Below are 26,614 nucleotides of genomic sequence, written 5' to 3' on the forward strand. Positions count from 1 at the left end.
GAGTACGTAAGAAACTATTTCAAGCACAATTATTAACTTGTTTACAACTTGTTGAAATGAGTGATTCTATATAATAGGGATAAAGAACAGTCAAACAAATTAAATAAAGACAATTGTCTCTTAATGCACAGTGCTTGCCCACCCAAGGGTGCTCAGTATAACTCAAGTAAAAGCGGACACAAAAATATGATTATACGGTAGCTGATTTCAATAAGGAGTGCTACACAACAGAACCGAAAGTCATGGCCATTGCGCTAACGCTATCACAATTATATGGATGAGTAATTTCTTCACAACCAGGTAAAATGTTACAAAATTTATCTACAAGTTGCAGGCACAATTTCACACACACACAAATTAATTCATTTGTAAGGAACATAGGCTTCCAACATCAGTCTCTCAAAATGGCCTCTTTGTCTATTTTACCATTTTATAAAAAAATGAAAAAACAAAACAAATTTATCTTGTACATCATCACAACAATATGGGCACCTCTATAAAAAAAATCATAAATGAGAAAAGAGACCCTCTTTATAAAAGACAACTTATATTAAGGCAAATTTTCCCAAAGAAAACTATTTATGAGGCAAAGATGAAGATTACAAATCACAACAGCTTAATATTGTCATAGTAAAATCTATGCAAATTATTCTCAGTGACACGATTTCCTTGAAGAATTGAGGGACACACATACTAGGTAAGGCATCAATGTGCATACAGTATGGCATGTCACTAAGTAAAAGTATGCAAGCATAGGCACACAAATTAGTAATAAATTATTTGGGCATAACCCCCAGGAATGAGAAGATTACCAGGTATCTTAACACTACAGTGCTGTCAAAAAGTACACCCCTAAATACAGTACCATGAGAATAAGGCACCATTCTCTCATGATTTTACCCATAGTAATTTAATTATGATCCTTAAGATGCACCTCTGTGAGTATGCATGACCCTATCAATGGGTACAATGCACTGATATTAAAAACCTAAGAAAACCTGTCAAGTAGAATAAGAGTAAAACATTTGGAGCTAAGCATTCGTTTACAAATAGAATAAAAGATGGCTTGGATTGAAAGTTAAAACAAGAGCTGTCTTTCTCAGTGGTTATTCTTGTTCATTTGTGAGGTAAGGTGGGATATTATTTCCATCAGGCAATAATTTTAAGTCAGCCTTGAGTCTCTTTAAGATCAATTGCCGTGAGCACATTATACTATTTACGATAAAATCAGCAAAGATTTCATAACAAGAAATTCGATGTCATATAATCACCTATTTACAGAACTGTTCTAACCACAACATAATGAATTGGGAATTGATTTACAGTAATTAAAAAGCTAACTAAAAGACACACAATCAAAGTCTCAGGTTTCTGCTGTGCAAAACAAATCATCACAAGTTTGAAGATGTGTTGTTGAGACACACAACTCACCTCCTTAAATAAATAGTTAAAGCAATGGTATCCTGCCATTTCCATTTGGTAACTTATCAGAAATCAGTGTTTCAAAAACCATATCCATTTGATGGACGTTATTCTTGAGCGACAGCATACAAAATTTTAAGCAAAGCTCATGGAAGAGAAGGTAGCCTTCTTGAAACTGTACACCCATGCTTTGCATAGTAAAGTACTCTTCTTTTGATACCCAACATGTATAATCATCACAAAAAAAAGTTAAACAGGAACAAAATTACAAAAACAATGCTACATATAAACACTCAGTCTCAATATGATGGAATGGTTACACTCATGAAGCACTTCCATGGAACAATCCAACTAGACCAGTGTCTCCTGGAAGGTCCTCAACTCTGGCAGGTTTTGGCCTCCTCGGTACATCAAGACGAGGCAGCTCAGCAATCCATGCTTTCTTGCAAAACAATTGACTCAGGCTGCAGTTGATTAGCTGAGTAATAGGAGAGAAGGAGAACAAAATTAACAACACTTCATAGAAAGGGGAGGGATGAATAAGGAGCAAATTGACTAAGTGTTACCTGAGTAGTAAGCCGTTTAAAGTTATCTTTTTTGGCCTTTTCTGTTTTGCTGTTGGTGGTTCTCCCTCCAGGCCCAGCTGCTGCTGCTGCTGCAGCTCCACTCAAAACCTTTTCATCGAGCTTTTGAAGCTCCATCAGATTTATTCCCGGTATTTGTTTCATCACCTAAGCCCAGAAAATTATATGTTACTGGAGGATTTATACTATGAATTGATGAACCTAAACAAAAGCACTGAACCTACCTCCACAACTTCTATAAACCTGGGCCGGAGCATGTCATACACCTGGGTGCCCAGCTGAACCAGGACACTTTGGTTCACATCATGGTGCCCATGGAGCTGAAGCCCTTGCAAAACGGAAGTCATGATGTGAGAAGCAACCATGTCTGATACACTGCCATTGGCCAAAAGCTGCCGCACCATTGGGGCGGTGAGCATGGCAGCTTTGAAACTCGTTCCACTGTCGGGCCATGATAAAGCCCTAACAAGAAAAAAAAATCATAGGTCATATATTATATTGATAAAATACAGATAATACAATAATACAGATAATGTGACAAAAAGCTCACCTGAGAACACACAAAGCTACAGACTGACTTGTCAGAGGGCACCGCAATATAAGCTGACCTAGTTCACTTATCACCTCCGATGCTTGGGTGGGTGGAGGTGGGCGGCTACCTTCTTCTTGGTCCATGCCATCAGCATTGTCATTGTTCGCGAGTTCAACAACAGATGTACCACCAATTAAGGCAACTTTTAAAACATCCAGATACTCTCGAGTAAGATTGCGATTTAACATATCATCAGCTACTTCCTACAAAGGCCAAAGCAAAGCAGAAACCATGTAAACACACAAGGTAAGAAGTTACACCAGTGAGGCAAAGAATGGGTATGTTACCTGTGCTTCAGTATTTTCATCATCAATTTTGCCAGCTTCTCTGAGCTCTGCCAAATACTGCCACTTGTTACTCAGTCTTCCAAACACTGATGACAAATAACAATTATCAGTTAAAATAATATTACAAATATTACAAAATTATTACAAGCTCATACTAACTCAATGTAATAACACTTACTGTAGGGGCAGAAACTTGCTAACACTGGCAAAACAGCGGATTCATAAAACACAGATGGGCAGGCTCCAATAAATGGTTTGAGGAATGTTTTCACAATAGGTCTAAGTCGATAATCAGGAATAAACTGCACAACAAGACAAAATGTTATTGTTTCAAAAAAGTTTACTTACATTTAGAAAAAAATTGCAATGATTTTTGAAAAATTAAATACCTCAAGGCCACAGAAAACAGAATTGATCAAATTGGAAGCAAGATCAGGCAGTTGGTATAGATCCCAACCAAATGACACCCCCATACTGCCAAGAACATGGTAGGAATTTTCGTGTAAACTGCACAAATATGACTGCAACCGGGATGGAGCTCTGGGCCCAGAAAGAGCACTGGACCCATTAGAGGAAGTACACACTGATTCCAAAATGTCTAGGTCCGTGGACTGAGTGCCAGTTCCGGTACCAAGCAGCTGGGCTCGCTCCATTTCTGTCATGTGATGTACAGCTTTGTAGTCCTGCAAGAGAAGTACCTCATATTAAAAAGAAAGAGAAAAAAAACCACAACAAGAGATGACAGAGCTGGGGTAAAATATTTCTCCAAAAATTTTGAACTGAAGGAACCTACCTCTGATAAAAGAGCTAGAGCATCAGGAGTCCACATGGCATTCATGACTCTGAGGAAGGCAAAGAAATTGGGCAGCATTGGAATGACATGGGGGGCACCAGGATTGCGATACACTGGATTCCCACTTTTTGTCATGTGAACCTAAAAATATGGACATAAGGTACTCGTCAATAGCACAAACATTAGCACTGAAAAGAAATATGAATAGGAAAGAAAAGTGAACTTACCACGAATCCACCTCGAGCTGCCTTGTCAGGGTCATCCGGCCAGGTGCACCGTTTGACAACAGCCATTAGAAGGTTCACACAGGTCATGATATTTGAGCGATTAGTGCCTGTTGACTCCTCATGGCTTGTGTCTGATAAGGGATACAGAAGCCCAATGGCACGCATCAGTGCTGGGGCAGACACAAAAGCTTCTTGACCCAACGAGTGCCACATCGACCATGGCCCTTTCAGTTCCTCGCCAATGAACTTGGTTTGCCTTTCATATTCATAGAAGTGATTGTTTATCAGGAGAAGACTTTCTTGTAGAGTTACTCTCTCCAATGAAGAAAGCAAATCGGGTTTACTATTCAAATTGCTCACAATGCCATAAATTTGATCAAAAATAGGTAACAATATTAATGGATATTTCGTGCCTATTTTGACCATCAGGCAAGCTCCATGGCGTCGCACTGCTCTGACATCTTTGCTTAACAGTTCCCTTGGGACCCCTGGCTCAGAGAACACAAGAGCTGCAAAGATCTTGTTCAGAACCTGAGAAGAAATTGGTAAAAATAAATATATTTTTTTAAAACGGTAAAACCCATTATTGTTACTGTCAAAATTACCGAGGTAAGCAGATGAGTAGAAGGTGACATGGACAGGAAGACAAAAAGTGCTGACACACAAGATAAAAGCTCGGATAAAATTAAAGGGTCTTTGGGCTCATAGTTAAGACACTGTTCAAGCAGCCTAAGTCCAGAAGCAGGAGATGGACGTTCTGCCACAAGCAGAATTTTACTTAGAACACTTTCCAGGACCTACACGCAGATTGAACAAATACAAATTAAGTAAAATTATACAAAAAAAAAAACTTAAATTAAACAGATAGAGTGTCCTTATACCCACACTTCCAAGAGCAGCCCATTCTAAGTAAGCAGGAGATGAAATTGTTACTGGTGTAGGATCAGCCAGGGACTGCTGCATACGCTGCTGAAGCCAACGCTCAACATATCCATAGGTAACAAGAGGAGCAATGAAAGTAGCCTGGCGGAAGTTCTCCCAGATAATTATACGCAGCTGACTATTGAATGTGTTGAATTCTTCTTTACTGTCATAATCGAGACCAGCATAATATGATGAATCAGGTGATATGACGGTTGATCTTTTATTGGGATACATGACCTAAAATTGTGGAAAAAATGATAATTAGTTTTAAAACTCGTTAACAGTAACAACAAAACCACAACAGGTGAAAGATTACAGCACCTTGATTGCCTTTGGTGCAGAGGCTTCAACCCATTTTGGGATGAATTCCAACATTATTGGCTGCCTCGATATGGACTCGTGTCTGAAGAGAGCTCCCCACAGTTGGGACACAGTGTGAGTCAAGGTGAGACTGGGATGACGAGTGAAGCTCAAAATAATTTCTAGGAAAACACCAAAACTGGATGGCTGAGCAGAAGGTCCATCATCCTTACCCCAAACTCCACACAATAACTGGCCCAAGCCTGTAAGCACCTGAAAATAATTTTAAAATATTTTTGTAACTATAGCATTGGTTTATTTTTGAGTTCACATACACATTGTTTTTCAACCATTCTCTCATTAATAATGAAAAAATTACCTGGGCAAGTATTTTGAGATATTTGTAATCATCTTCATCAGTGGGAGAGCTACTGCAGGCTGAACGGTAAATGCAGGCCATAACATCATTGCCAAACAACACCATGAAAGGTTTCCTGTCTTCCGGCTTGCCTTTTCGATTGACAATGAGTAATAGACACTCTGCTGCTGCACATTGGAAAGCTTTTTGGTCAAGAAGGAGGCAAAGATCTTGAAGAAGACGGCCTTCCTCTGCCATTATGTGGACAACAGGAACCCACTCCAAGAACCCAGTCAGAGTAAGAAGAACTGTTTGCACAACATTTTGATGAGGAAGAACCTCCTCAGCTGCTTTACCCTGAGCTGTAAGTTCTCTGTACTTGTTGACATGATTTTCAATAAGTCTGACAAAAAAGCTAAAAATTTCACTCAAGTTCATAGTGAGGGCTTGATAGAGATCCTTCCTTCGTTGGTTTGATTCCAGGGTCTGCAATTGGAGGATCAAATTAACATTCTGTATGGTATAACTATCAGATTGTTGGCACAACTACTAACCTGAAGAGTATGGACATCTTCAACCAGCCTCAAAAAGACAAGAAGTACCAATTCTGTTTGACTTTCTCCATGAGAGCTTATCTGGCTAAGCTCACTCATAAGGCTGGGCCATTGTTGAGGCCACTCTCGCTTAACCATTTCCACAACAATTCGAGAAAGAGCATCTTTCATGTGTGATGGTGTCTTTAAGCTCATCCCATCACTTAATAATTTCATTGCATTTTCCTAAACAGTAAAACAGACACTATTTAGAACACAATACAAATACATTGTGAATAATATTGCATACTACCAAAAAATTCAGCTCTCGTTAAAACCTAATAAAATATACTCACCTTGATGAAGATCTTCTCACCCTGGGGAAGATCATACCACCTGTACTTAATACAGTATTCCATCAATTGAAGACCAAAATGCTGCACATGTTCAGAAAGTTGTTTTTGTTGAGCAAGATAGAGACCACACTGAACACAGTAAGGCGATTTATCTTTAAATGCTTCGCAGTTGTTATAAGCTTCGAGCCGCTGAGGGTGAGGCACTGTTGGATCCATGGTAATCTCGATTGCTCGGACAAGTTCAGCAGCAACTTGTGAGACAGCGACATTGTGCTCAGTGGGATCTAATCCCATAGGCGCCGCCATCTGCAGATACGAATCAAATTAAAACAAAACTAATTAGTTACATTTGACACAGTCTCGAAAGGACTGCTATGAGGTTGAATATCAAAGAAGCTATGGAACATCCACAATATTTAAAGACGTAAAACACAATCTAATGAAAGAAATTGGCCATATCGCTCATTGAAAGTTAAATTGTTAATGTTCTGCTCATCGAAAATTCTCAAAATATCTCACGGACATAACCTACATATGCTTCAGACTAAAACTTCGCAGTCGTGAGTTTAAAAAATCATTGATCACTTTCGAAATTAAACTTGATTTTAAATTACACTGCAGCGGCATGAGGAACAAAACCGTGAGTGATTTCTTTGATTGTCACGGCGAGCCTTGGCTGCAGGCACATGAAAACAAACCGCGCAAACACTTTGTCGACGATAGCAGAACGCAAGACGCGCCGCCAAGTGGGGAAATGCGTCAAGACGTGCTTACCGCGAAAGTTTTCAGTCAGCTTCCGCAATCGCGACGTTCAACAAAGATTGGCGAGACGAGAAAATGCAACTCAACAATCACAGATTCTTCGAAATTTCAGCGTTCAGCGAACCGCATGGCTATCGGCAGAGCAGAACCGTCGTGCAAATAACGCGCAGGCAAAGCTGGGTATTCGCACTAAGGCGCGCAGTTCGTCGTTGTAGCTGTCAAATGGAAATGAATTGTTATTGTGGCTTCTTACTGTCAAAATGACATGAATCATTGGAGAATCCTCTGATTGAACTATTGTTTTGAAACCGTTTTCGCTTAGGAATACCATGTCCCTGGCTGTGTATGTGTTGGTTCCTTGCTGTCGTCACAATTCAAGCTTTCTGTTAGAGTAGGTAGGTTAAGGTAGCAATGTTTTCCTTGCCATAAAGGCCAGTGTGATATACTATACTTTAAATCTATGTTCATCCCTCGATTTTCAGCATCTTAGTATGTTAATGTGTGCCCTACTGTCTTTAAACTGACCAGACAAAAATGCTACACGAACTGTTACTCAGCCTAAGAGGCTTTCCTGGAGGCTTGCTGGACACCGCAATTGAGGTGTGTAGCAAGTTTCATTTCTTTTGCATTTCTTTATGTAAGTGTCTCAAAAATTTTCTGTGAGTTCGTTTTGATTTTTTTCAGATGGTAGAAGTTTCTGCCTTCATTCATCCCGGAGAACGAGGTCTCATTGAAAAAATACTGAAAATAGCAGCAGAATATCGACAGCTCAGGAACTTTGTTGAAGTACACAAAGATCAAACCAGAGTTTTGAAGCCTTTACCTTATCAAAGTGAGATAAGGTCTTCTTGTTTGGTTGCCATCAACCTTAGAATATTATGTGAACTTATCGCTTATTCTTAAACTTTGCAGATGACCCTAAAGAAGCGTTGAAGCCTGGGCTCTATCTGCAGGCGTTCTGCTACGGCATCGAAGAAGCCCTTGTCCCTTATCACAAAGAAATTGTCCAGCTCGAGTCAAGATTTTTGTCTGATCCTCATTGTTCACTCATTTATGTGCTATACAGAGTAACTCCATACGGAACTCTTTTCCAAGCCTTGAACACACTCATCAGAGAAGTATGTTAAATAAGTTTTTACTGTGGTATCAAGAACCTCTTTTAACTTAAAGCACTGCTTGTCTTTTTTTGTGTATTCTTAGGTCACAACTCAGAAACTGCATGGGTGTCAGCTGTTACAGTTGCTGTATCAAAATTTGGTAACTGCTGTAAGTGAAGTTGAAGAGGCTTTGAAAAAGTGAGTAAATTAAGCTTTGTTTCAAGGCACGGATGTTTCAGGGTAGATTCCTATAGAATAGATCATTGTGTTTTTTTTTCAGAATTCTTCTAAGATGCCACACTTGTTTTTTCAAACAACTTTCAAGCTGGGTGCTGCATGGGGTGTTGAAAGATTCCCTCCACGAATTTTTTATTCAACCTGCTGAGGCGGTGAGCAATCACCCTATGAGCTCTTCTTACATGGTAAATTTTTATTTCACTTTAGTGTTGTCTTTACTGTTTCTACTTGCTTATTCCTTCAACAATTTTCTCTCCTTTTAATTTTTTTATGAATGTAGGAGTACAAGATTGCTCCAAATTTATTGCCCAGCTATATTCCCTTGTCATTGGCAAATAAAATACTTTTCATTGGGCAAACTATTGTGATGATAAGTAATGATCCTAGGGATAGAAATGCAGGTTTGTTTCTGTTGCTTCTATTGTTAAGATATGAAATTTCTTTGAAGATGCAGTAGTGTATTTTCACCCCCATCATTTTAGATGCAAGCAGTGCGTCAATCTTGGGCCGCAATGATATGGACCCTGCCTTGTGGGATCAGTGCGGTCAACAATACTTTGAACGCCTTAGCCAAATCAGCCAGTCTTCTCTTCTTAACATAGGTTATTTGGATGAGACAGTGGAAATTATCCGAGGCTTTATAACTGAGGTATGAATTTTCAGGGCCTTCTTTTGTCCTGTTGTGGTGTTGAAATAGTTTTCTAGTGTTTTTTTTTGTCTTACTGTATTTTGTTTGCAGCAACTGTGGAAGCTTGCTGTAGAACAGGCTCAGCTACCCATGCAGATGCGTTTGATCAAAGATATGTTTTTGTTGGGACGAGGTGAACTGTTCCTTGAATTCATAAAAGTAGCTGAAAGTATACTCGATCGGTCCCCTTCTGCAAACTTCAGTAGAGGTATTTATTGGTGTGCTTAAAGCACTTGATGGAAATGTATAAAAAATTCAATAAAAGTTGTTGAATGAAAATCCTTTTCCAAAATATTTCAGAGATTAATCAAGCGTTCCGAAGTGCTGCCCATAAAATTCTCTTAAGTAGTGAAGAAGAAATGAAGATTGATAAATTTTACTTTGGCACTTCAGACTGTAGCTCAACCACTCTTGCAGGTAAAGTATTTATTGAAAACAGACGATCAAAAAGGTAAGATTGATTATTTGTTTCTTTTCTATAACAATCTGTTTTGATCCATTACAGTAAACAATGGCTGGACTGCATTAGTCCTTCATTATCGTGTGAGCTGGCCATTACACCTAGTTTTCACTCCTGAGGTTTTAGATAGTTACAACCAATTATTTGGCTTTCTACTGCGTGTGAAAAAAACTCAGAGGCAGCTTCATCACTTATGGACCTTTCAAATGACAAACAAGTCTCAAAGGTATCTCTTCTTGATGTACGTCATTTGGGATGAAGATCTTTTATCAATATTTTAACACTGATGTATTTCTCAGATGGCAAGATTCAAGAATCTGGAAAATACGCACATGGCTCATGTTTATTGTGGACCACCTTCAGTACTACTTGCAAGTTGATGTTCTTGAAAGTCAGTGGACAATATTTCAAAATGCTGTGGAATCCACCAGAGATTTTGAAGCTCTCCGGCATGCCCACATGAATTTTTTAGCCAGCACCTTAAGCCAAACATTCCTGTTGCTTGGATCTGTAAGTACACTTCAGCACTGATCTTCTTAAATATTTTTATCAAGACTACTATTCTTATAAAGCTATTTTAACTTTAGGCACAGAATGAACCCTCTGCAACTTCATACCAGAAGCCAGAATCTCTTAAGGACAACCCTGTAAGTACTCACTCAGGTTTGGAAAAATTCAATAATGGTTTTTAGAGTTACTTTTCAGTAAGCTTTGTCTCACAGGTTCACAACAGCCTATCTGGGCTGCTCAGATTGTGTGAGAGATTCTGCAACTCTGTTGCCTCTTGGGGAGAAACTGAGTTGTCAATTGACCAAGAGGATGAAATTACTTTGCTGTGCAGAGAACTCGACCACTTGGTCAGTTTCTTATTACAGCTGCTAGCAAGTTTGCGTTCTCAACCTTGTGGCACACATCTTGCTCAACTTCTCTTGAGATTGGATTTCAATAGATGGTTTAGCAGACAATGTACTGGTAAAAGTCTAACAGGAAGTTTAACTGGATCTATAACTTAGGTATTATATTTGTAAGTAATAAATATTTATTATTCGCCATGTCTGTCTTTTACCTTAACTATCTCAAGTGGTGTAAGAAAAATGATTTGGGTGATAAAGAAAACTTTCTAAGAGAAATGGCAATTTATTCAAACTTAAAAAAATACATCTGCCTCAGGCAGATAACTAACCATCTAGCTCACTGAACTATGATTCACCACTTCAACGCAATAGCACGTATTAAAATGAAAGGGTCCAATTCTAGTCCAAAGAGCTGGACAAATTACTAAACCTTATGATGGTGAAGCACTTACTTTAATGAAACTTAATGACAGGTGTATATACAAAATGGAGCAGGGCACAGTTGTCAAAAATAAATAGATATGTACATTTTCCATTTCCTGTCACAAACCACTCATTCAAAGAGAATCTTTCCATGAATTTGGATAAAAGTAACTGATAACTTAAAATGCAACATGGTAATAAAATTAGTTCCTTAAAACTTTAAAAAACACATAAATCTCTGAAGTAAAAGAACTGAAGCACATTTTAATACAGGATAAGTTTAGAATGGGAAGTGAGGGTGAAGATTTGTACAATTGAGAAAACCCTGCGATTTTAAATGTGATTGGACAGGAAAAGAAGAGCAGAATTACTTTTGTTCATCTTTTGGAAGTGGTCGTTTAAAAAGAAGAACATGGGGCTCTGCAAAAAAAAAAAAGAATACATTCAGTTGAGAATGGAATGTTTACTGAAAATGAAATTCAGTCAACCCAAAATGAAGGCAAGGCAAAGCAAACCAAATGCACATCTGTTCCCAAAGGATTCCGAGAACACTTGTAAGATCAGGAGAAGAGCCTGGCAGAGCTAAGTTTAAGTGATCCAACACAGTTCATGAATAGCTTTGGAAACAGCAAAACTGAAATTTTGAGTTCTGTATATACTGCACAGGTAGAAAACAGCTACATACCTGGGTTGTGAATCATGTAGTGGATCCACCCTCGACTCTGCTGTACTCCAATTCTGCGCCATTCTTCCTCTGACATAAGGTGAGTTGTGGAGATTTTACTGAGCATGCCCTTCGGTAGCACAACATGCCTGCAACGAGCGAATAAAGAATGAGACAGCGACAAGACCAAAGAATGGAGAGTCCCACACACTAATTAACAAGCTGATGCAGATGCCAACAAAACACATCTGAACGGAATTTGAACAACGAAAATGAAGTGTAGTAGAATGAAGGTGCAGTTGCCCGTGCACGCGACTTAACCCCTTGCAAATTTAGTACTGATTAAAGAGGAGCGGCTAGGGACGCTCCAGAAGGCTTCTTCGGTTCACGAACACTGCCGTGACATCCAAAACCTCGACAAAACATGAAATGCTTGAGAGAAAACGTGGAAACGACGATCAATTCGTCCCGTCCGAAAAACAAGCCAGTCCTTGAAACAAAGGAGGCATGGTAAGGTCTCACCACACAAACGTGCCTTGGCGACACTAAAGCTCTAATTCTGAAAGAATGGACATGGTCTGAACATGACAGGGGATCGAGCCCGCAATTAAGTTGAAGTCCAGACTACAGCGGTAACGTTTAGAACTGCTTCGATGACAATAAAGCAAGACGCCGGTAGGTTCGTAGCCTCCAAGAACCACCCACATTCAATGATTTCCACCCCATTTCGTCCTCACCTGTACTCAAAGTGGTCGTCGTTGTACTTCTCCGAGTAATAAATGTCCTTGTGAGACATCTTGAGGCTCGAAATACAGTTAATTCATCAATCTCTGAACGAGAACAACGTAGAATTGTCCGGAATGTTGATGGTTGGAGACGAAATGCTAACTGCCAGTGCGGACCGCGCCAACTCGAAAATCGAACTGACGACAAGTGAACGTCGCTCCTAGCAGATACCAACATTTCACCAGAAAATGAAAAAGAAGTTGTTATTTTTGACCAGTTTTTGACCTGACGGACTGTTTTGAAGCAGGTTGAAGAACGGAATGCGAGAAAGTTCAATGTAAATATTTTTCCGTACATCTTGAGCTAGTCTTTGGACCCGAAACTGAAAATCAAAACCGGTTGAATCGGAATGGCCGTGACGGACAGACGACAGACGACAGACGACACAACAACAAACCAGAACCTCCAGACAAACAAACAAATCTTTCAAGGGAACTTGCAGGAAGGTCTGGAAATAGAGATTCGAAATGTACGACGGGAATCATCGTAAAAGTGTTACAGCCTCCTGCATTTCGAAGATGTACTGTTACTGTTTTTGAGTAGAAAGGTACTTATGCTAGAAATAAACCAATGTAGTATTCAGGAGCATCTAGTCCACAACAATGCTGGGGCATGATTATTTATTTCGAATGGTATTTCTGCTTGCTTTGTGTAGCTCTAGTATATCATGACTGACAGTATCGACTTCGACCAATCGTCGGCCCATTCATTGAACTGTGGCAGTGATTTTAAAGGTAATCACTTGATCTTCCTCGTTTAAAACATTCCTTTCCCTGCGTCTCCCAACGCCTCCTTTAAGAGTGGTTAAAATTTCTTGAGTTTTCGTTTGTTACAGATGTGCATTGCAATCAATTGCAGAATGTTGCCAAACTGAGTCGAAGTGACTTAGAAGATTTGTATTATCAGCTACACGATGAAAACATTGACATTAAAAAAAAGTTCAATAATCTGGATAGCAAATACAAAGTGTAAGTTTGGTATCTACTTATTTAGTTCTGCTTTATTTAGGTACAGTATCTTGAACACTTGGCTCTTCTGTTTGCAGCATGGCCACAAGAGTTATGAGACTGTCCAGAGATCACAAATGTATTGACTCCATTGATCGAGAAGAAGACCAAAGACAGTTGAAGCAGCTCAAACAAAACGAAACAGCACTTCGTTCTAAACTGACTGTATTAAGAGGTCAACTCACCTCCCATACGCGTTTGCATTCAGCAGCTCTTTCCAAAGCACAAAGACCCAGATCTCACCGATGTAGTCGTAGTTGTCATGCAGAGTAAGTCCTCCAAACCTGGCAAACCTTCAAAAGAAAACTGTTGTTTCATAGAAAATATAACTGAATTCTGTTTTATATTTCAGACACAATATCTGTGGGAGGGATGAAGATTTTCTGTCTGACATTGGTCACTCTGTGAATCAGAGTCGAAGTCAAAGTCGCCACCGCAGTACAAGCCGTAGCACCAGTAACCAAAGAGAAGTAGGTGCAAGCATTGCACAGAAGACTCAAAATGAACTTACCAAAGCAAACACTGCCCTCCGTGAAGAAGTGGCTCACCTTCAGGAAAGGATAAGCACTCTTCAAAAGGAAATGGTGGCTGCAAGTGAACAGAGTCAAAAGAGAATACTTGAGCTGGAAAGAGAACTTGGAGCTCACTTAGAACAAGAAACTGCAGAAAATGTTGAATTAATCAAAGCTCGTCGAATTAATAAGCAGCAAGAAGGTGCCATGATTTCACTCCAACAAGAATACCAATTAGTTCAGAGAGAACTTCAGGCCTGTAAATCAGCTCTCACCCTAGCTGCCAGAGATCAAGGTACAGTGTACTTCGTTTGACACCAATTTGCTTTGCATACCTTTTTCTTATAAAGTGTATTAACATTCTCTCAGATGAAATGTGTTCAACTCTCATGCAAGAAAGACAAAAAAGCACAAACTTGCAGCAGGAGATAGTGAAGCTGACTCAAGCTTGCTCTTCAATGCGAGAAATTCAAGAGCAATTAAATGATGCCCAGGTAAAATAATCTTGCTTTCACTATTTGCTTTCTCTCTTAGATTTTTCCTTTTTTTAAATATTGAAACAATAATTTTAACATGTTTGAATAGAGAGAAAATGCAGTATTGAAGGAGCATAGTAATCGTCTCCTCCAACTAACTACGGGAGCTGCAGATCCTCGAACTAGCCTCAGAGGTGACCCAAATGAGGTACATACACCATCAATAGACCTTTACTAGACATTAAAATATGGTGTAAAGACCAATAAAGCATTGTGTAATCTGTTCGCAGGTGAAGCAAAACCTAAAATCTCAGGTCAGTTTGCATGAAGAATCAACCATTTCAGAAGAGAACTCTGTGATTGAGAAAAGGCTGGAAAGCTTGAAACTGCAGCAGTCTCGTCTTCAGAATGAGATCAGCAATACTCAAGCAGAAGTTGCAGACCTGCGAGGAAAAATTCTTGATTCCAAAGAAGAACGTAATGCACTAAGAGATGAGCACACCAAAGTTCAAAGTGAATGTTTGAAGTTGCGGATGGAACTCAGTGATCCAAATGAAGAGCGCAAGAAATTGAGTCAACAGTTGATTGAAGTACGTAGTGAATGCAATCGTCTCGCAGAAGAATTATCCAAATCTAAATCTGATCTGGAACAAAAGTTACAAGAGCAACAGCAGCTGCAACAAAGATCACAAGTTAGAAAATTACATTAGAAAATTAATAATAATGGTTCTAATTGTTCCTTTTCTGAAAGTTCTATTTCTTTTTATTAACAGGAAGTAAAGGCTGGTTCAGAGTTTAAAGAGATGTCCAGCAGTACTCATGGAAGCAACCTTCTTGCATCTCCTATTCTTCCTTTGTCAAATCGGCCTGTATTCCACACTCCCCAACTAACAGCAAGAACAAGTCAGTTCTTGACCCCGACTCACCCGCATTCGCATCCAAGTACCCCTCGACCTCGAGTCGGTGATGCCTGCTTGGCATTGTTGGAGCAAACTGCCATACGACAACCTTCAGTTCCTTTTCCCGGAGTTTTGGGGTCTCACTGTTCTCTTCAGGAAAGATTTCTAGAGTTGTGCATTCCTACCAGCTCAGTGTCTTCCTCCTCTACACCGGTGCCTCCTCCATCTGTCTTCGAGGGAGAGAGTACTACCAAGGTAATCAGAGTCCCATTTTTATGTGAATTAAGGAGAAGGGTTACTTGAATTAAGAGAATTTCATATTTTAGGGTCTTCCAAATACAGCTCAAGAAAATAAAGCCCTAGTTCCAGAAGCTTCTGTAGCCAATGCCAGATTAAGTCCTCAATTTCAAGTAACTTCTGGAAACAGTGACACCCAATGGGAGTTGGACAAATGCAGAGAACTCCTCAGAGTTCAATTTAATTTGAACTCTATCTATAAGAAAGAGGTAAGTCACCACCACCAAATTTTCCTAAACACCCAAACTCTACTTGTTTTTCTGATATTTTCAATTTCATTGTTGTTTATCATCTTTGTTTTCCAGGTCGCCAGCTTGAGTAATATAGTTCAGAACCTAACATCAGGATCTCAAGATGCCAGCAAATAGTGCAGCCTGCAGACCTACAGCACTGCATTTGTCCCTTCTTACTAGTCATTATTTAAGGAAATTTGAACTAGTCAAACAAAGTGGCTTAGGAAAAAGTCTTCTTGTCTTGTTTCCCAGGTTTATTTTGAAACCAAAATAATTGAATTTTGAATCAATAATGTGCCTTATGTGTGGTTGTGCTTTTATTCGAATGTATTCTACCCCTGTAGCTTTCAGTGCCTTACGGTTATGCACAGAGTGGTTGTCTTTCTGATCTTGTTCTCGTTTAATGTAATGTGTGATGCACAATTTTATAAAACTTTTGATAATTCTTGGAAGATGTTTTCTATGTTTGTGATTTTAAAATATTTATTTACTGAGCACGTTTGTTTTGTTATGAAATTTCACAAGAATAAATGTGTTAAGAAAATTTGTTTCTTGTGCTATTTCCTATCAAGTTTGTTGGAAGGGCTCTTCTAGTCAGGTATCATCCTGTTTATTAGCACAATTTATCAATCATAGGTTTCAAATTTACATAATATACACAAATGTTATAACAAATAATCTGTTTAACTGTACCGAATTCTTTGCTGATAGTTTGGCCATGTCGATTTGGAACTTCTTGAGAGCTGAACCGGTTGAGGTTCACTAAACACGCCACTGTCTTGCCTTAAAATAGATTGGAGAAGTAAAAATTGCTGATCCTTGTCTGTGGCATTTATAGCAGCTGCGAATTGCTGCAATGCATCTGTTTCAATATCAGCCCCTGAGTTCAATGAATGAGTAACAGGTTTGCTAGACCAGCCAACACCCCCTGGCCCAATCCGAAGACATCCAAATCGGAGCCGAATCAAGGGAGACGTAAAGACAAGCCCCATTTCTACTGCAGCACATGCCTGTAATTTTTAATAATTTTAACATGTATTTTTTTTTTCATTCAGAAAGCTACCAGTAAAGATTCAAGGATGCGACGTGTTTACCTGAATTTTAGCATCATTTGTTAGGCTGATATTGCTAAAACGCAGACACACTGTAATGACTGGTAGCTGGGGCACTGGGAAGCAGAATGGAGGAGGATGCGATCCTGTAAAACATAGCAAGTTATCGCCCTGCTTTCTTCTTTGATGACGAAAATTTTGAACATTACCTGATATCAACTCTCTCTCAGCTAGAGTCCTGTTATTGAGTGACAATCGAAGAACAACCGCCAGTTGGTCTTTTACATAAGACAAAGTTGCACACCCTGCCAAGGAATTCAAACTAGTGAATATTGAATCATTTTACCGAAAGTGTCAACCTGTCAATGTCATGGACTCGGACCTGTTTTGTTTCTCTTCAGAGGAGTGATTTCCACCGTAGCACAGCAGCTACATTGCCAATTTTGGCAGGAGCATGAGGTGTTCACGTGAGGCAGAATAGACGGCAGGAATGGAACGGAAATCCGTTCGCTTGGCTGGGGAGAGGCAAGAGCCAGAGTCAAAATCTTGACATGAAACAATGTACAAAGCACTACGCAAGAGATAGGGGCAACGCACTGCAGGGGCACTGTAGCGCCTGTCAGGTAGGCCACCAACCCGGCCTGCAACACACCGGAGTGGAGACGGCGGCCTACCCTGCCCCTGTCACGCCCACCTTGACTCGAACCGAACGTGTGACCCCACCAATGGATTCCTCGTTCGGAGAGCAATCCATTGGTGGGGTCACACGTTCGGTTCGAGTCCCATTTAGCGACTCTGGAGCTCAAAACGCGTCGGGGGTTGAGACCGCCTCCACCGGTCTTCTGGCCCACTGTTACCTTGTTGCCGTCGCGCAGCAGCGAGTCCGCCAGGCCCCACACGTCGCCGGGCACTTGGATCTCCAGCGTGCCGGCGTCGTCCTGGAGGCTGCCCAGCCTGCTCAGGGCGCTCAGGGCCTGCAGGGTGGCGGCGTCCAGCTCCTCGCCCTGCGTCGCCAGCGTCGCCAGCGTCGACTCCAGCAGCGGCGAGTCAGTCGCAGCGCTCGGCTCGGCGGCGGCAGAGGCGGCCCTCGGTGCCGCGCGAAGGACGCTCGCTGCGCCTTCAGAGGAAGGAGACGATCTCAGTGCCGAATCCATTGACCATCGCACAGTGGGCCGGAAGACCGGCGGAGGCGGCCAAAACTCTAGACGCGTTTTGAGCTCCAGAGTCGCTAAATGGGACTCTAACCGAACGTGTGACCCCACCAATTGGATTGCTCTCCGAACGAGGAATCCATTGGTGGGGTCACAACTTTACTTCGAGTCCCATTTAGCGACTCTGGAGCCCCAAACGCGTCTGGAATTTTGGCCGCCTCCAACGGTCTTCTGGCCAACTGTGTGAGCCTAGGATCCGAACGGCGGCCCAGCACGTACCTGCACTATGGACGGCGAGCATTGCGATCGCGAGGACGGCGACGAGGCGGGCCGACGGTTGCGAGGACGCCGACGACGCCCCTGGGGTGCCCATGGCGGTGCTGTCCGCTGACGATGATACAGTGGAGCGGCGGCTCCGCGACGCACACCGCTAGACCGCTCCGCGATCTAACCGTCTCAAACAAGTGTGCTGTAGTACTTATGCTATCCGGCCACGCGGCGGGACGCGCAGACCGTCCAGCAGACTCGTCGCTCTGTCTCTCTCGCACCCGCAGGGGACGCCCCATGAGTGCGAGAGAGACAGAGCGACGGAAGCGAATCTCGGAATCAGTCTTCAGCAGCGAGCGATTCCCTCCTGGCGCTGTGTCCCTCGCACCTTTCCGGGACGCCCCATGAGTGCGAGAGAGAGAGAGAGAGAGAGAGAGAGAGAGAGAGAGAGAGAGAGAGAGAGAGAGAGAGAGAGATCCTTCGGCACCGCTCGGCATCGGCGGCCCTTTCCGAAACATTACGGTCCGGGAGGGCAAAGCTCTCGAGACACTTTCCTCGCGGTCGAAGCCTTTCGGGTCGGTCAAGAGGGATACCGGGTTTCCCCGCGGCCAACCGCGACGAACTCTGCTGCCCCGCACAGTGGGTCAGAAGACCGGTGGAGGCGGCCAAATTTCGAGACGCGTTTTGAGCTCCAGAGTCACTTAATGGGACTCGAATCGAACGTGTGACCCCAGCAATGGATTGCTCTCCGAACGAGGAATCCATCGGTGGGGTCACACGTCCGGTTCGAGGCCCGTTTAGCGACTCTGGAGCTTAAAACGCGTCTAGAGTTTTGGCCGCCTGCACCGGCCTTCTGGCCCACTGTGCCCCGCCCCCCTTTTCCATTGATATGGCGCTGAATCCATTAACGCTGTGTAAACACGCCGCGGCGTGCCTCTGGCCCTGCAGGCTGATTCCGAGAGTCGTTTCGTCGCGCTGTCTCTCTCTCTCTCTCTCTCACTCGTGGGGTGTACCGCATGGGTGCGAGAGAGACAGAGCGACGAAGACGACTCTCGGAATCAGTCTGCGGTGGCCCCGGCCCTTCGGGGCGCGGCTCTGACGGCCCTTGAGCGCAGCGCAGCGCGCTTGCATCACCGGAGGGATTTTCCAAGGACCAGGGCGGCACACTCTAAAACAAAAACAGGCAAAAATGGGCGAATTGGTCCGCGGAAAGACCGACCGTCTCTCAGTGCTCGTCCCGTTTGTCACGCAACGGCAGTCTCAAGGCACGCGTGGGGCCTGACTCAACCGAGAGTGACTAAGAAAACTGAACTGCCAGCAGTTGCGCTTGGCTTTCGCACAGTGGGCCAGAAGACCGGTGGAGGCGGCCAAAACTCCAGATGCGTTTTGAGCTCCAGAGTCGCTAAACAGGACTCGAACCGAACGTGTGACTCCACCAATGGATTCCTCGTTCGCAGAGCAATCCATTGGTGGGGTCACACGGTCACCGTGACGTTCGGTTCGAGTCCCATTCAGCGACTCTGGAGCTCAAAACGCGTCTAGAGTTTTGGCCGCCTCCACCGGTCTTCTGGCCCACTGTGCTTCGCCCCTCGGCCTCGCAGAAACTGCAATTGTGCTGACCGATCGCAAACGCTGCCCGCTGCTGCTGTGATGACTCACTCCCACCCCGAGCCGGCCGCTGCTGCCGGCTCGGCGGCTAGAGCGCCGTGCTGGCTAGGCAACCGCAGCTCCCACAGTGCACCCGCGCTCGACGGGACAGCCTACCCGCCGGGCGTTTCCAGCCGGCCTGCCAGCAGACCGGTCGAGGCGGTCAAAATCCCGGACGCGTTTTGAGCTCCAGAGTCGCTAAATGGGACTCGAATCGAACGTGTGACCCCAGCAATGGATTGCTCTCCGAACGAGGAGTCCATTGGTGGGGTCACACGTTCGGTTCGAGTCCTGCTTAGCGACTCTGGAGCTCAAAACGCGTTTGGAGTTTTGGCCGCCGGCGCCGGTCTTCTGGGACACTGTGGAGCGTTCCTCAGGAGTGCGAGAGAGAGCGAGCGAAGAAACGAGCGTTCCTTAAGGGTGCGAGAAAGGCAGCGAAGAAAAACGATTCTTCGGCAGACCGCACGAAGACTGTCGCACTCATGTCCTCTGGCCCGCGATGCGCTGGAGCAGGGCTGGAGCTGCTGGAGCCGGGGGCCTCTGACCGGCGAACTGGACGAACACTACCACTACACTGCTGGCGACTCGACTCACCTCGTGGGGGCCCTCAACAGGTGTCACTACCGGTGTACCGGATGCGTGTGGGCAGTGCCGCGGCAGTGCGGACCGTGACCAAGTCCGCGGACGCGACGCCAGCAGTCGAATGATACACCGATCCCCGTCTCTCTGGCGCTGAAGCACGCTGAAGCTGTCGCGGCTGCAGTCACATCCCGAACGAGCGCCCTTGTCTTCTGTCTCTCTCGCACCCCCGCGGAACGCGCGTGTCGGCCCACGAGTGCGAGAGAGACAGAGCGACTGGCCGTGAATGCCATTCCATGAGACGCACCTCGCCGTGGCCACTTGTCGCGCCGTGTATGCGCCGGCAGAAACGCATTTAATGTGGCGCCGCATTTCGGGGGCGGCATCGCGCTTCGCGGCCCCGCGCACTTTCTGTCTCTCTCGCACCCCTACCGGACGCCCCGTGAGTGCGACAGAGACGGAGCGACGCTTCGGCATCAGCGGTGCGCCGTACCGGCCCACAGTGGGCCAGAAGACGGGTGGAGGCGGCCAAAACTCTAGACGCGTTTTGAGCTCCAGAGTCGCTAAGCAGGACTCGAAGCGAACGTGTGACCCCACCAATGGATTCCTCGTTCGCAGAGCAATCCATTGGTGGGGTCACACGTTCGATTCGAGTCCCATTGAGCGACGCTGGAGCTCAAAAACGCGTCTAGAGCTTTGGCCGCCTCCACCGGTCTTCTGGCCCACTGTGCGGCCGTCTGCACATGGGTGCGCATCTGCACGCTCCTGGAGGACGCAGAACGACCCGAGTGTCCCTCAAGGGCAGTGGCGTGGATGACTGGTCTCAAGTTGTTGTGTCGCAATTTCTGCCCGTGCGTCTCCTCGCAGCCGGAAAATGCTGCTGAGCTGCCTCCCTATCAGGCGCCAGTTGGGCATGGAAAGCCCCCCCTCCTTCCCTCCCCCCTTTTTGAACCGATGATAAGCGTCATGTGTTTGAATCAAGGCGTAAGTGGGGTGACTGGTTTTGATCTGGGAGACAATAAAAGACAGGCAGAATGTCAATTTTCCTTTTTTATTACAAAGGCTTATTAGTGAGTTGCATGTGCGACCAATCAAACAAACGATCTGCAAATACACAAATGAAGAAACTTATCCTAGTTGGAAGACAATAGTATTAATTGGAACAGACAGAGGAAGAAGATGTTGATTGCAGCATTCCAGAAGATTCCAGACCACTTTACAAGTTTTTAAAAAAACACGGACAAACCATACATTCAATTGAAAAATTACAAAATTAAGGAAAGTAAAGGAAATGTCATTAAATTTAAAACCTCATTCAAAGAGCAGTGCAAAAAAAAACGGACTTTTAAAAACAATATCTTGGAGACAGTCCAATCATTTTGAAATACAAACAGGAAATCGAGTCAAAAGTGAAACATTTTTCACAGAAGTAGAAATGGGTTGGTCAATAAACGAATTAAAATCATGTTATTAAAAGGAACATACAAAGTTTTTGCTAAGCAACATCCATGGGGACTAGCTTTGATGGAAACAATAACTGAGAGGAAGAACCCATCGCACCACAATTACAGAGCAAAGCCTTGCTGGAGAATCAAGAACACAGCACTCACTTTACCTCTTAAAATTCAACATGTCAGCCAATTACTATCAATCATTGCAGGAGTACTAGAATAAACAATATATAAATAAACTTTTAAGATACAACAAAGTATTCAATATAAGGTATTTGAGATTAACAAACATTTAAATAACTCTTTAAAATTCATTGAAACAGGTAGTTATAATACTGACTCAATTTAAATTAGTTCATTAACATAACATTGACACTGTACTTGGGATACATTTTGTAACACCATGTAGTTCATTAATTACAGGTCAATAGTTCATTAGAGGCTCTGTAACTTCACAGGCAGGAAGTTTTATGCCAGTCAGAGAAAATTCATTTCTTACTCCAAACACTTACAGAGATGGGAAAATTCATTAAAATATTATGGTAACATAAATAAACATAAATAGGCTGACTGCCATTTTGTAAGCTTAAAACAAAAAACAACAACGAAAGGAACAAAAGCACTTGAATGTGAAGAAATTGCAGGACTAGAGCGACAATCCTAACAATATAGGCATAGGCATCTCAAGAACGGTAGAAGCCTACTAACATTTGGCCAAAATAAGTGAATAGAATGCAAGATAAATAAACTAACATTTCAATTCTGGTACAGCTGGAAATTCATTTTTTAAAAAGGGGACTAAATGCTTCCATGACATGTAGAAAATTAATTAAAATAAAACAAGAAGCTAAACAATGAAATTAAGGTGGAAAGTCACCTCCAACAACAAATACACATAAAACAATGTAATATACTCCTGCCAACTACATAGAGTTCATAATGGTATTGATGACAGACAGGATGTGACAGCAGCTCACTCTCAGCAACGACGGTATGCTAATGTTCTGGGGCGGTCAGCCCACTCCTTCACAATGGGTTTGTGGAACATCTTTTCATCTTCAGAATGAATTTGAGACCAGCAAAATTCACAATAGTACTGAAAAAAATAAATAAAAATAATTTTATGAAAACAAAAGGATTTTGGTGCAGCACACTACACATTTTTAACTGAAGTATTCATGTCTTACCTGAAGGCAGATTAGATTGCCACAAAAGTATGGGCCACTTTTTCTGTCAATGTCAATACATTGGTCACATAACTGATCATCCAGGACAAATGGTTTCACTTCCATCTGAAATTGAAACCAAAATTAGTTGCCTTAAAACACAAAACTTAAGAATATTTTAACTGAAATAAGACAAACACTTACTCTTTTCCTCTGATCTGGCATTTGGACTTCCACAAACCTCACTTCAATAGCTCTGAGGTAGCTCTCACGGGTAGTGAAAGTAACCCGGGCAGCTCCTTTGGGATACCTCAAGTCTGGGTCAGTGTCAATACCAGCGCAGCAGACATTGCCAAAGAGATCATTCATCAAGCAAGCAAGTTCAACTGAAATGAAAACATGAGTGAAATTAACACCAGTTCTTAACATGAAAAAATATTTTTAAATGGCAAACATAGAGACCAAATCTTAAAATACCTGCTTTGAAGGGTCGGGGAACACCTCCAACAAAGACTGTCTTGCGAGGATCTAGAGGCACAGAGTCATCCAAAGTGTATTCTGCATCAGTCAGATTCCATGGTCGGATTTGCACAAGCTTGTTGGGCTGGAGGTGTGATGAGACACTGATATACAGCTGGGGCTGCAGAGTGAGCACAGGAAGCTGGACGACAACGGGTGGTTGAGACGCTTGGAGCCTCTGTGGAATGCCATTGGCTTGCGCTACTAGGGGCAAGCGGGACCTCTCTGACATACGAGGCGTCTCAGCAGGTTTCTGTATGCAGGCATCAATGAGCAGCTGCACAGACTCTTCTTCCTACCAAGCCAAAGAGGACAAACAGGCCAATTAAAAATATTTCAACTAGTAAAATTTCAACATAACTGTGAATTGAATTTTTTTATTACCTGGAATATGAGGAATGCATAGCCTCGAGGTGGGTAATGGGGTCTCGTTTCTCCTTTCTGAGGCCAATTGACGGTCAAAGGACCAAAACGTCTGAATGCTGAGTAAATCTCCTCTGCAAAAAAATATTAACACAAGTTGAAGGACGAAAATGATCGAAACTGAAATATCTTGCTGTTGGAAAAGCAAACAAGAAACCACGCTTACTTTCATTTATGTCAGGAGGCAGGCCTCCAATGAACACTTTACGGGAGTATTTTTCAAACCGTTGGTTCTCTTGGAAGCCCATCATGATGTTGGATAGGGATGAGGCCCGGGGCGAAGCAGGGGCCGACAGGTTGGGCATGGACAAGGGGCAGGGCCCTTTGCTGTAGACCACCCTCGGTCTCAGGTAATTTCCGTTGCTGGAGGGATAGTTGTTGCTGCTCAGGGTCGTCATATCTAGACAGGAGACGAAGAAAATCCTTGATCAGCACAGATCAACCCCGCCGGAACAGAGGTTACAATGACACGGGGGACGCCGCGGCCGCAACAATGCAGAACCGGCCTCCGAGACTGCACCGACCGAGGACGCCTTGGACTTATCGGGACATCTCAATGCTCTCTATCGAGTACTCACTTCGGCTTTGCTCGTTCTCCACGGGGTACCTCCACTGCGGCGACGGCGACACGACATAAGATGCCATTTCCAACGATGTAAACACACTCCGGGCGATGAAGTCGCAAGAGACGCTCGCGCTAGGCAACTCGCAAGGGCCGTTGACGCTGGGCGTTTGTTGATGTTGTTTGAATTCTCGGTGTTGTTGGGTAGCGGCGCTGCCAGAGTCGGTTTCCGGTTCCGATCACCTCATCAGCTCCGCACAATGCACACTTTTCGGGACTCGCGAGTCTCTTGAAACGTTCAAACAATTCGCTTATCGAAATACGAAACGATTCGGGGGGATTTAAGTAACGGAAAACGTTATAATTCAACTTTCAGACAAACTGTTGGCTTTTGTTGTGCTCCAGGTGCGCCACTCCAGCGGTTTGAAATGCCTTGCAAGTTTTCTGTTTTCACCCGTCCCGCAGACACAAATAAAAGTTTTTAAATGAAATAGACGGTTTATTCTGAATTAATCCGAACGTTTTGACCGTAAACTTGTGAAAATAAGGTCGGCCCGCCCTTTGTTTTCGAGGGTTGGCAGTGGTGATCGCGCGCGCACTGTGCGTATGAGAAAGTTTGCTGCGGCAACAAACAACGTTTGACAGCAGACGACAGAAGCAAGCGGATTTACGCGTTCGTTTAAGTTGTTCTCGAGAAAGGACAATCCTGCCATGCCTGTCCGCGCCGCCGGCCTCGTCGTGTTCCGACGCGTGGCCAACGAGATCCAGTACTTGATGATGCAGACGTCGTACGGCGAGCACCACTGGACGCCTCCCAAAGGTAACCTGCACAGTGGGCCAGAAGACCGGCTGAGCCGGGCAAAACTCTAGACGCGTTTTGAGCTCCAGAGTCGCTAAACAGGACTCGAACCGAACGTGTGACCCCACCAATGGATTCCTCGTCCGGAGAGCAATCCACTGGCGGGCTGACACGCTCGGCCCGAGTCTCCCTGTGCTGGTGACGGAAGCCCCATAACGTTATGTAATTGCTGCTCGAAGACCCTAATCCTGGTCGGCTTTCCCCTCAGGCCACGTCGATCCCGGTGAAAATGATCTCCAAACTGCGCTGCGAGAGACTGAGGAGGAAGCTGGCTTAAAAGACACTCAATTCAAGATCGTCGAAAGCTTCAGGAAAGAGCTTCATGTATGTGTCTATGTAGTTTTCATTTCTGTCTACTATGTCTGTCTACTGAGTGAGACTAGTTTAATTGATCCATGTCAATGCAATCCTTTGTCAGTATCCAGTGAAGGGGAAGCCCAAGGTGGTCGTTTATTGGCTGTCCGAACTCTTGGATCCGAAGACGGAAGTGAAGCTTTCGAAGGAACACCAAGCCTTCGAGTGGGCAGAGATCAACAGGGCATGCGAGCTGGCTAAGTATCAAGATCTTCAGGATCTCTTGAAAGAGTGCCATTCATTCCTACAAACCAACTAAAATGAGAGGGAGAAAATAAAATTTTCAAGACTGTTTATTCTCTTTGGTAGCCCGTTAGTTCGTTGATTTGTACATTCTCTACATTTTAAAATAAAGATTGTGATACCTATATAGCTAATTTCTTCTATTCTGCGCCCGGGCCGGCCGGGCGGCTGGCTGCTGTCGCCGGTCGTTTGCTGGTTTCGATTTTGTCAGATATGATTTTCGGGGACCCAAAATCCTCAGGGACGCATTTTCTAAATTACTCCCCCACCCCCCTCCCGTAAATGCTGGATCCGCCCCTGCCGGTCGTTTTCGGGTTTTGATTTCGTCAGATTTGAGTTTCTCGGACCCAAAAACCCCCGAGTAGCGATTTTGACGTCGTTTAGAATTTTTATCGCTTTTTTTGCTTCTCAGCCCACTGTGCGGCGCCGGCTGCCAAGATTCTAGACGCGTTTTGAGCTCCAGAGTCCAGGCAAGCAGGTTTATTTACGTGTTTTTACCATTAGGCTTTACCTGGTTGCTGACGACAAGGTCAATAAGAGGCTGAGAGTGTCAATTAGGTCATTTTAATG

At 43.6% G+C, this 26,614-nt stretch overlaps 7 protein-coding genes across 10 annotated transcripts; 3 read left to right on the forward strand and 4 right to left on the reverse strand.

Moving 5' to 3' along the window:
• Positions 1-99: 99 nt before the first annotated feature.
• Positions 100-7,302, reverse strand: LOC117648639 (exportin-5). 2 transcript variants are annotated; one of them, XM_034391283.1, is made up of 16 exons: positions 7,151-7,302; positions 6,377-6,682; positions 6,042-6,266; positions 5,509-5,973; positions 5,151-5,402; positions 4,791-5,066; positions 4,511-4,702; positions 3,906-4,436; positions 3,679-3,819; positions 3,275-3,568; positions 3,064-3,187; positions 2,886-2,971; positions 2,557-2,801; positions 2,231-2,468; positions 1,989-2,153; positions 100-1,900 (listed from the first exon to the last, which is right to left on the reverse strand). In XM_034391283.1, exons 2-16 carry the CDS (start codon positions 6,680-6,682, stop codon positions 1,745-1,747), a joined length of 3,696 nt encoding a protein of 1,231 aa, XP_034247174.1. In that variant the 5' UTR covers positions 7,151-7,302; the 3' UTR covers positions 100-1,744. The 2 variants fall into 2 exon arrangements, with proteins under 2 accessions (XP_034247174.1, XP_034247175.1); XM_034391284.1 differs by lacking the exon at positions 7,151-7,302 and adding an exon at positions 6,909-7,101.
• Positions 7,303-7,330: 28 nt separating this feature from the next.
• LOC117648643 (gamma-tubulin complex component 4) lies at positions 7,331-10,672 on the forward strand. 3 transcript variants are annotated; one of them, XM_034391291.1, is made up of 14 exons: positions 7,331-7,533; positions 7,667-7,738; positions 7,823-7,970; positions 8,051-8,256; positions 8,339-8,433; positions 8,516-8,657; positions 8,753-8,873; positions 8,955-9,121; positions 9,212-9,368; positions 9,461-9,577; positions 9,666-9,846; positions 9,920-10,130; positions 10,208-10,267; positions 10,343-10,672. In XM_034391291.1, the coding sequence occupies exons 2-14, from the start codon at positions 7,673-7,675 to the stop codon at positions 10,631-10,633; spliced, it is 1,962 nt and encodes a 653-aa protein (XP_034247182.1). In that variant the 5' UTR covers positions 7,331-7,533; positions 7,667-7,672; the 3' UTR covers positions 10,634-10,672. The 3 variants fall into 3 exon arrangements, with proteins under 3 accessions (XP_034247182.1, XP_034247181.1, XP_034247180.1); XM_034391290.1 differs by having other exon boundaries at positions 7,331-7,529; positions 7,621-7,738; XM_034391289.1 differs by having other exon boundaries at positions 7,332-7,533; positions 7,621-7,738.
• A 236-nt stretch (positions 10,673-10,908) lies between these two features.
• On the reverse strand, positions 10,909-12,491 carry LOC117648646 (cyclin-dependent kinases regulatory subunit 2). Its single transcript, XM_034391293.1, has 3 exons — positions 12,299-12,491; positions 11,583-11,710; positions 10,909-11,317 (listed from the first exon to the last, which is right to left on the reverse strand). Exons 1-3 carry the CDS (start codon positions 12,355-12,357, stop codon positions 11,265-11,267), a joined length of 240 nt encoding a protein of 79 aa, XP_034247184.1. The 5' UTR covers positions 12,358-12,491; the 3' UTR covers positions 10,909-11,264.
• Positions 12,492-12,554: 63 nt separating this feature from the next.
• On the forward strand, positions 12,555-16,315 carry LOC117648641 (flagellar attachment zone protein 1-like). Its single transcript, XM_034391285.1, has 11 exons — positions 12,555-12,894; positions 13,003-13,081; positions 13,183-13,315; positions 13,393-13,623; positions 13,707-14,161; positions 14,236-14,360; positions 14,452-14,550; positions 14,633-15,034; positions 15,116-15,496; positions 15,568-15,747; positions 15,844-16,315. Exons 2-11 carry the CDS (start codon positions 13,015-13,017, stop codon positions 15,904-15,906), a joined length of 2,136 nt encoding a protein of 711 aa, XP_034247176.1. The 5' UTR covers positions 12,555-12,894; positions 13,003-13,014; the 3' UTR covers positions 15,907-16,315.
• On the reverse strand, positions 16,237-20,662 carry LOC117648644. The gene is made up of 8 exons (XM_034391292.1): positions 20,483-20,662; positions 18,254-18,421; positions 17,681-17,940; positions 17,206-17,338; positions 17,033-17,128; positions 16,866-16,969; positions 16,465-16,781; positions 16,237-16,377 (listed from the first exon to the last, which is right to left on the reverse strand). The coding sequence occupies exons 2-8, from the start codon at positions 18,345-18,347 to the stop codon at positions 16,362-16,364; spliced, it is 1,020 nt and encodes a 339-aa protein (XP_034247183.1). The 5' UTR covers positions 18,348-18,421; positions 20,483-20,662; the 3' UTR covers positions 16,237-16,361.
• An 842-nt stretch (positions 20,663-21,504) lies between these two features.
• LOC117647793 (cytoplasmic polyadenylation element-binding protein 2-like) lies at positions 21,505-25,269 on the reverse strand. The gene is made up of 7 exons (XM_034389707.1): positions 24,605-25,269; positions 24,193-24,426; positions 23,988-24,100; positions 23,562-23,898; positions 23,289-23,470; positions 23,106-23,210; positions 21,505-23,014 (listed from the first exon to the last, which is right to left on the reverse strand). The coding sequence occupies exons 1-7, from the start codon at positions 24,669-24,671 to the stop codon at positions 22,898-22,900; spliced, it is 1,155 nt and encodes a 384-aa protein (XP_034245598.1). The 5' UTR covers positions 24,672-25,269; the 3' UTR covers positions 21,505-22,897.
• On the forward strand, positions 25,195-26,097 carry LOC117647794 (bis(5'-nucleosyl)-tetraphosphatase [asymmetrical]). Its single transcript, XM_034389708.1, has 3 exons — positions 25,195-25,408; positions 25,656-25,771; positions 25,866-26,097. The coding sequence occupies exons 1-3, from the start codon at positions 25,300-25,302 to the stop codon at positions 26,058-26,060; spliced, it is 420 nt and encodes a 139-aa protein (XP_034245599.1). The 5' UTR covers positions 25,195-25,299; the 3' UTR covers positions 26,061-26,097.
• The last annotated feature ends 517 nt before the right edge of the window (positions 26,098-26,614 follow it).

This window comes from Thrips palmi, unplaced genomic scaffold (assembly GCF_012932325.1).
Source record: "Thrips palmi isolate BJ-2018 unplaced genomic scaffold, TpBJ-2018v1 HiC_scaffold_3, whole genome shotgun sequence".
Taxonomy (NCBI): Eukaryota; Metazoa; Arthropoda; class Insecta; order Thysanoptera; family Thripidae; genus Thrips; species Thrips palmi.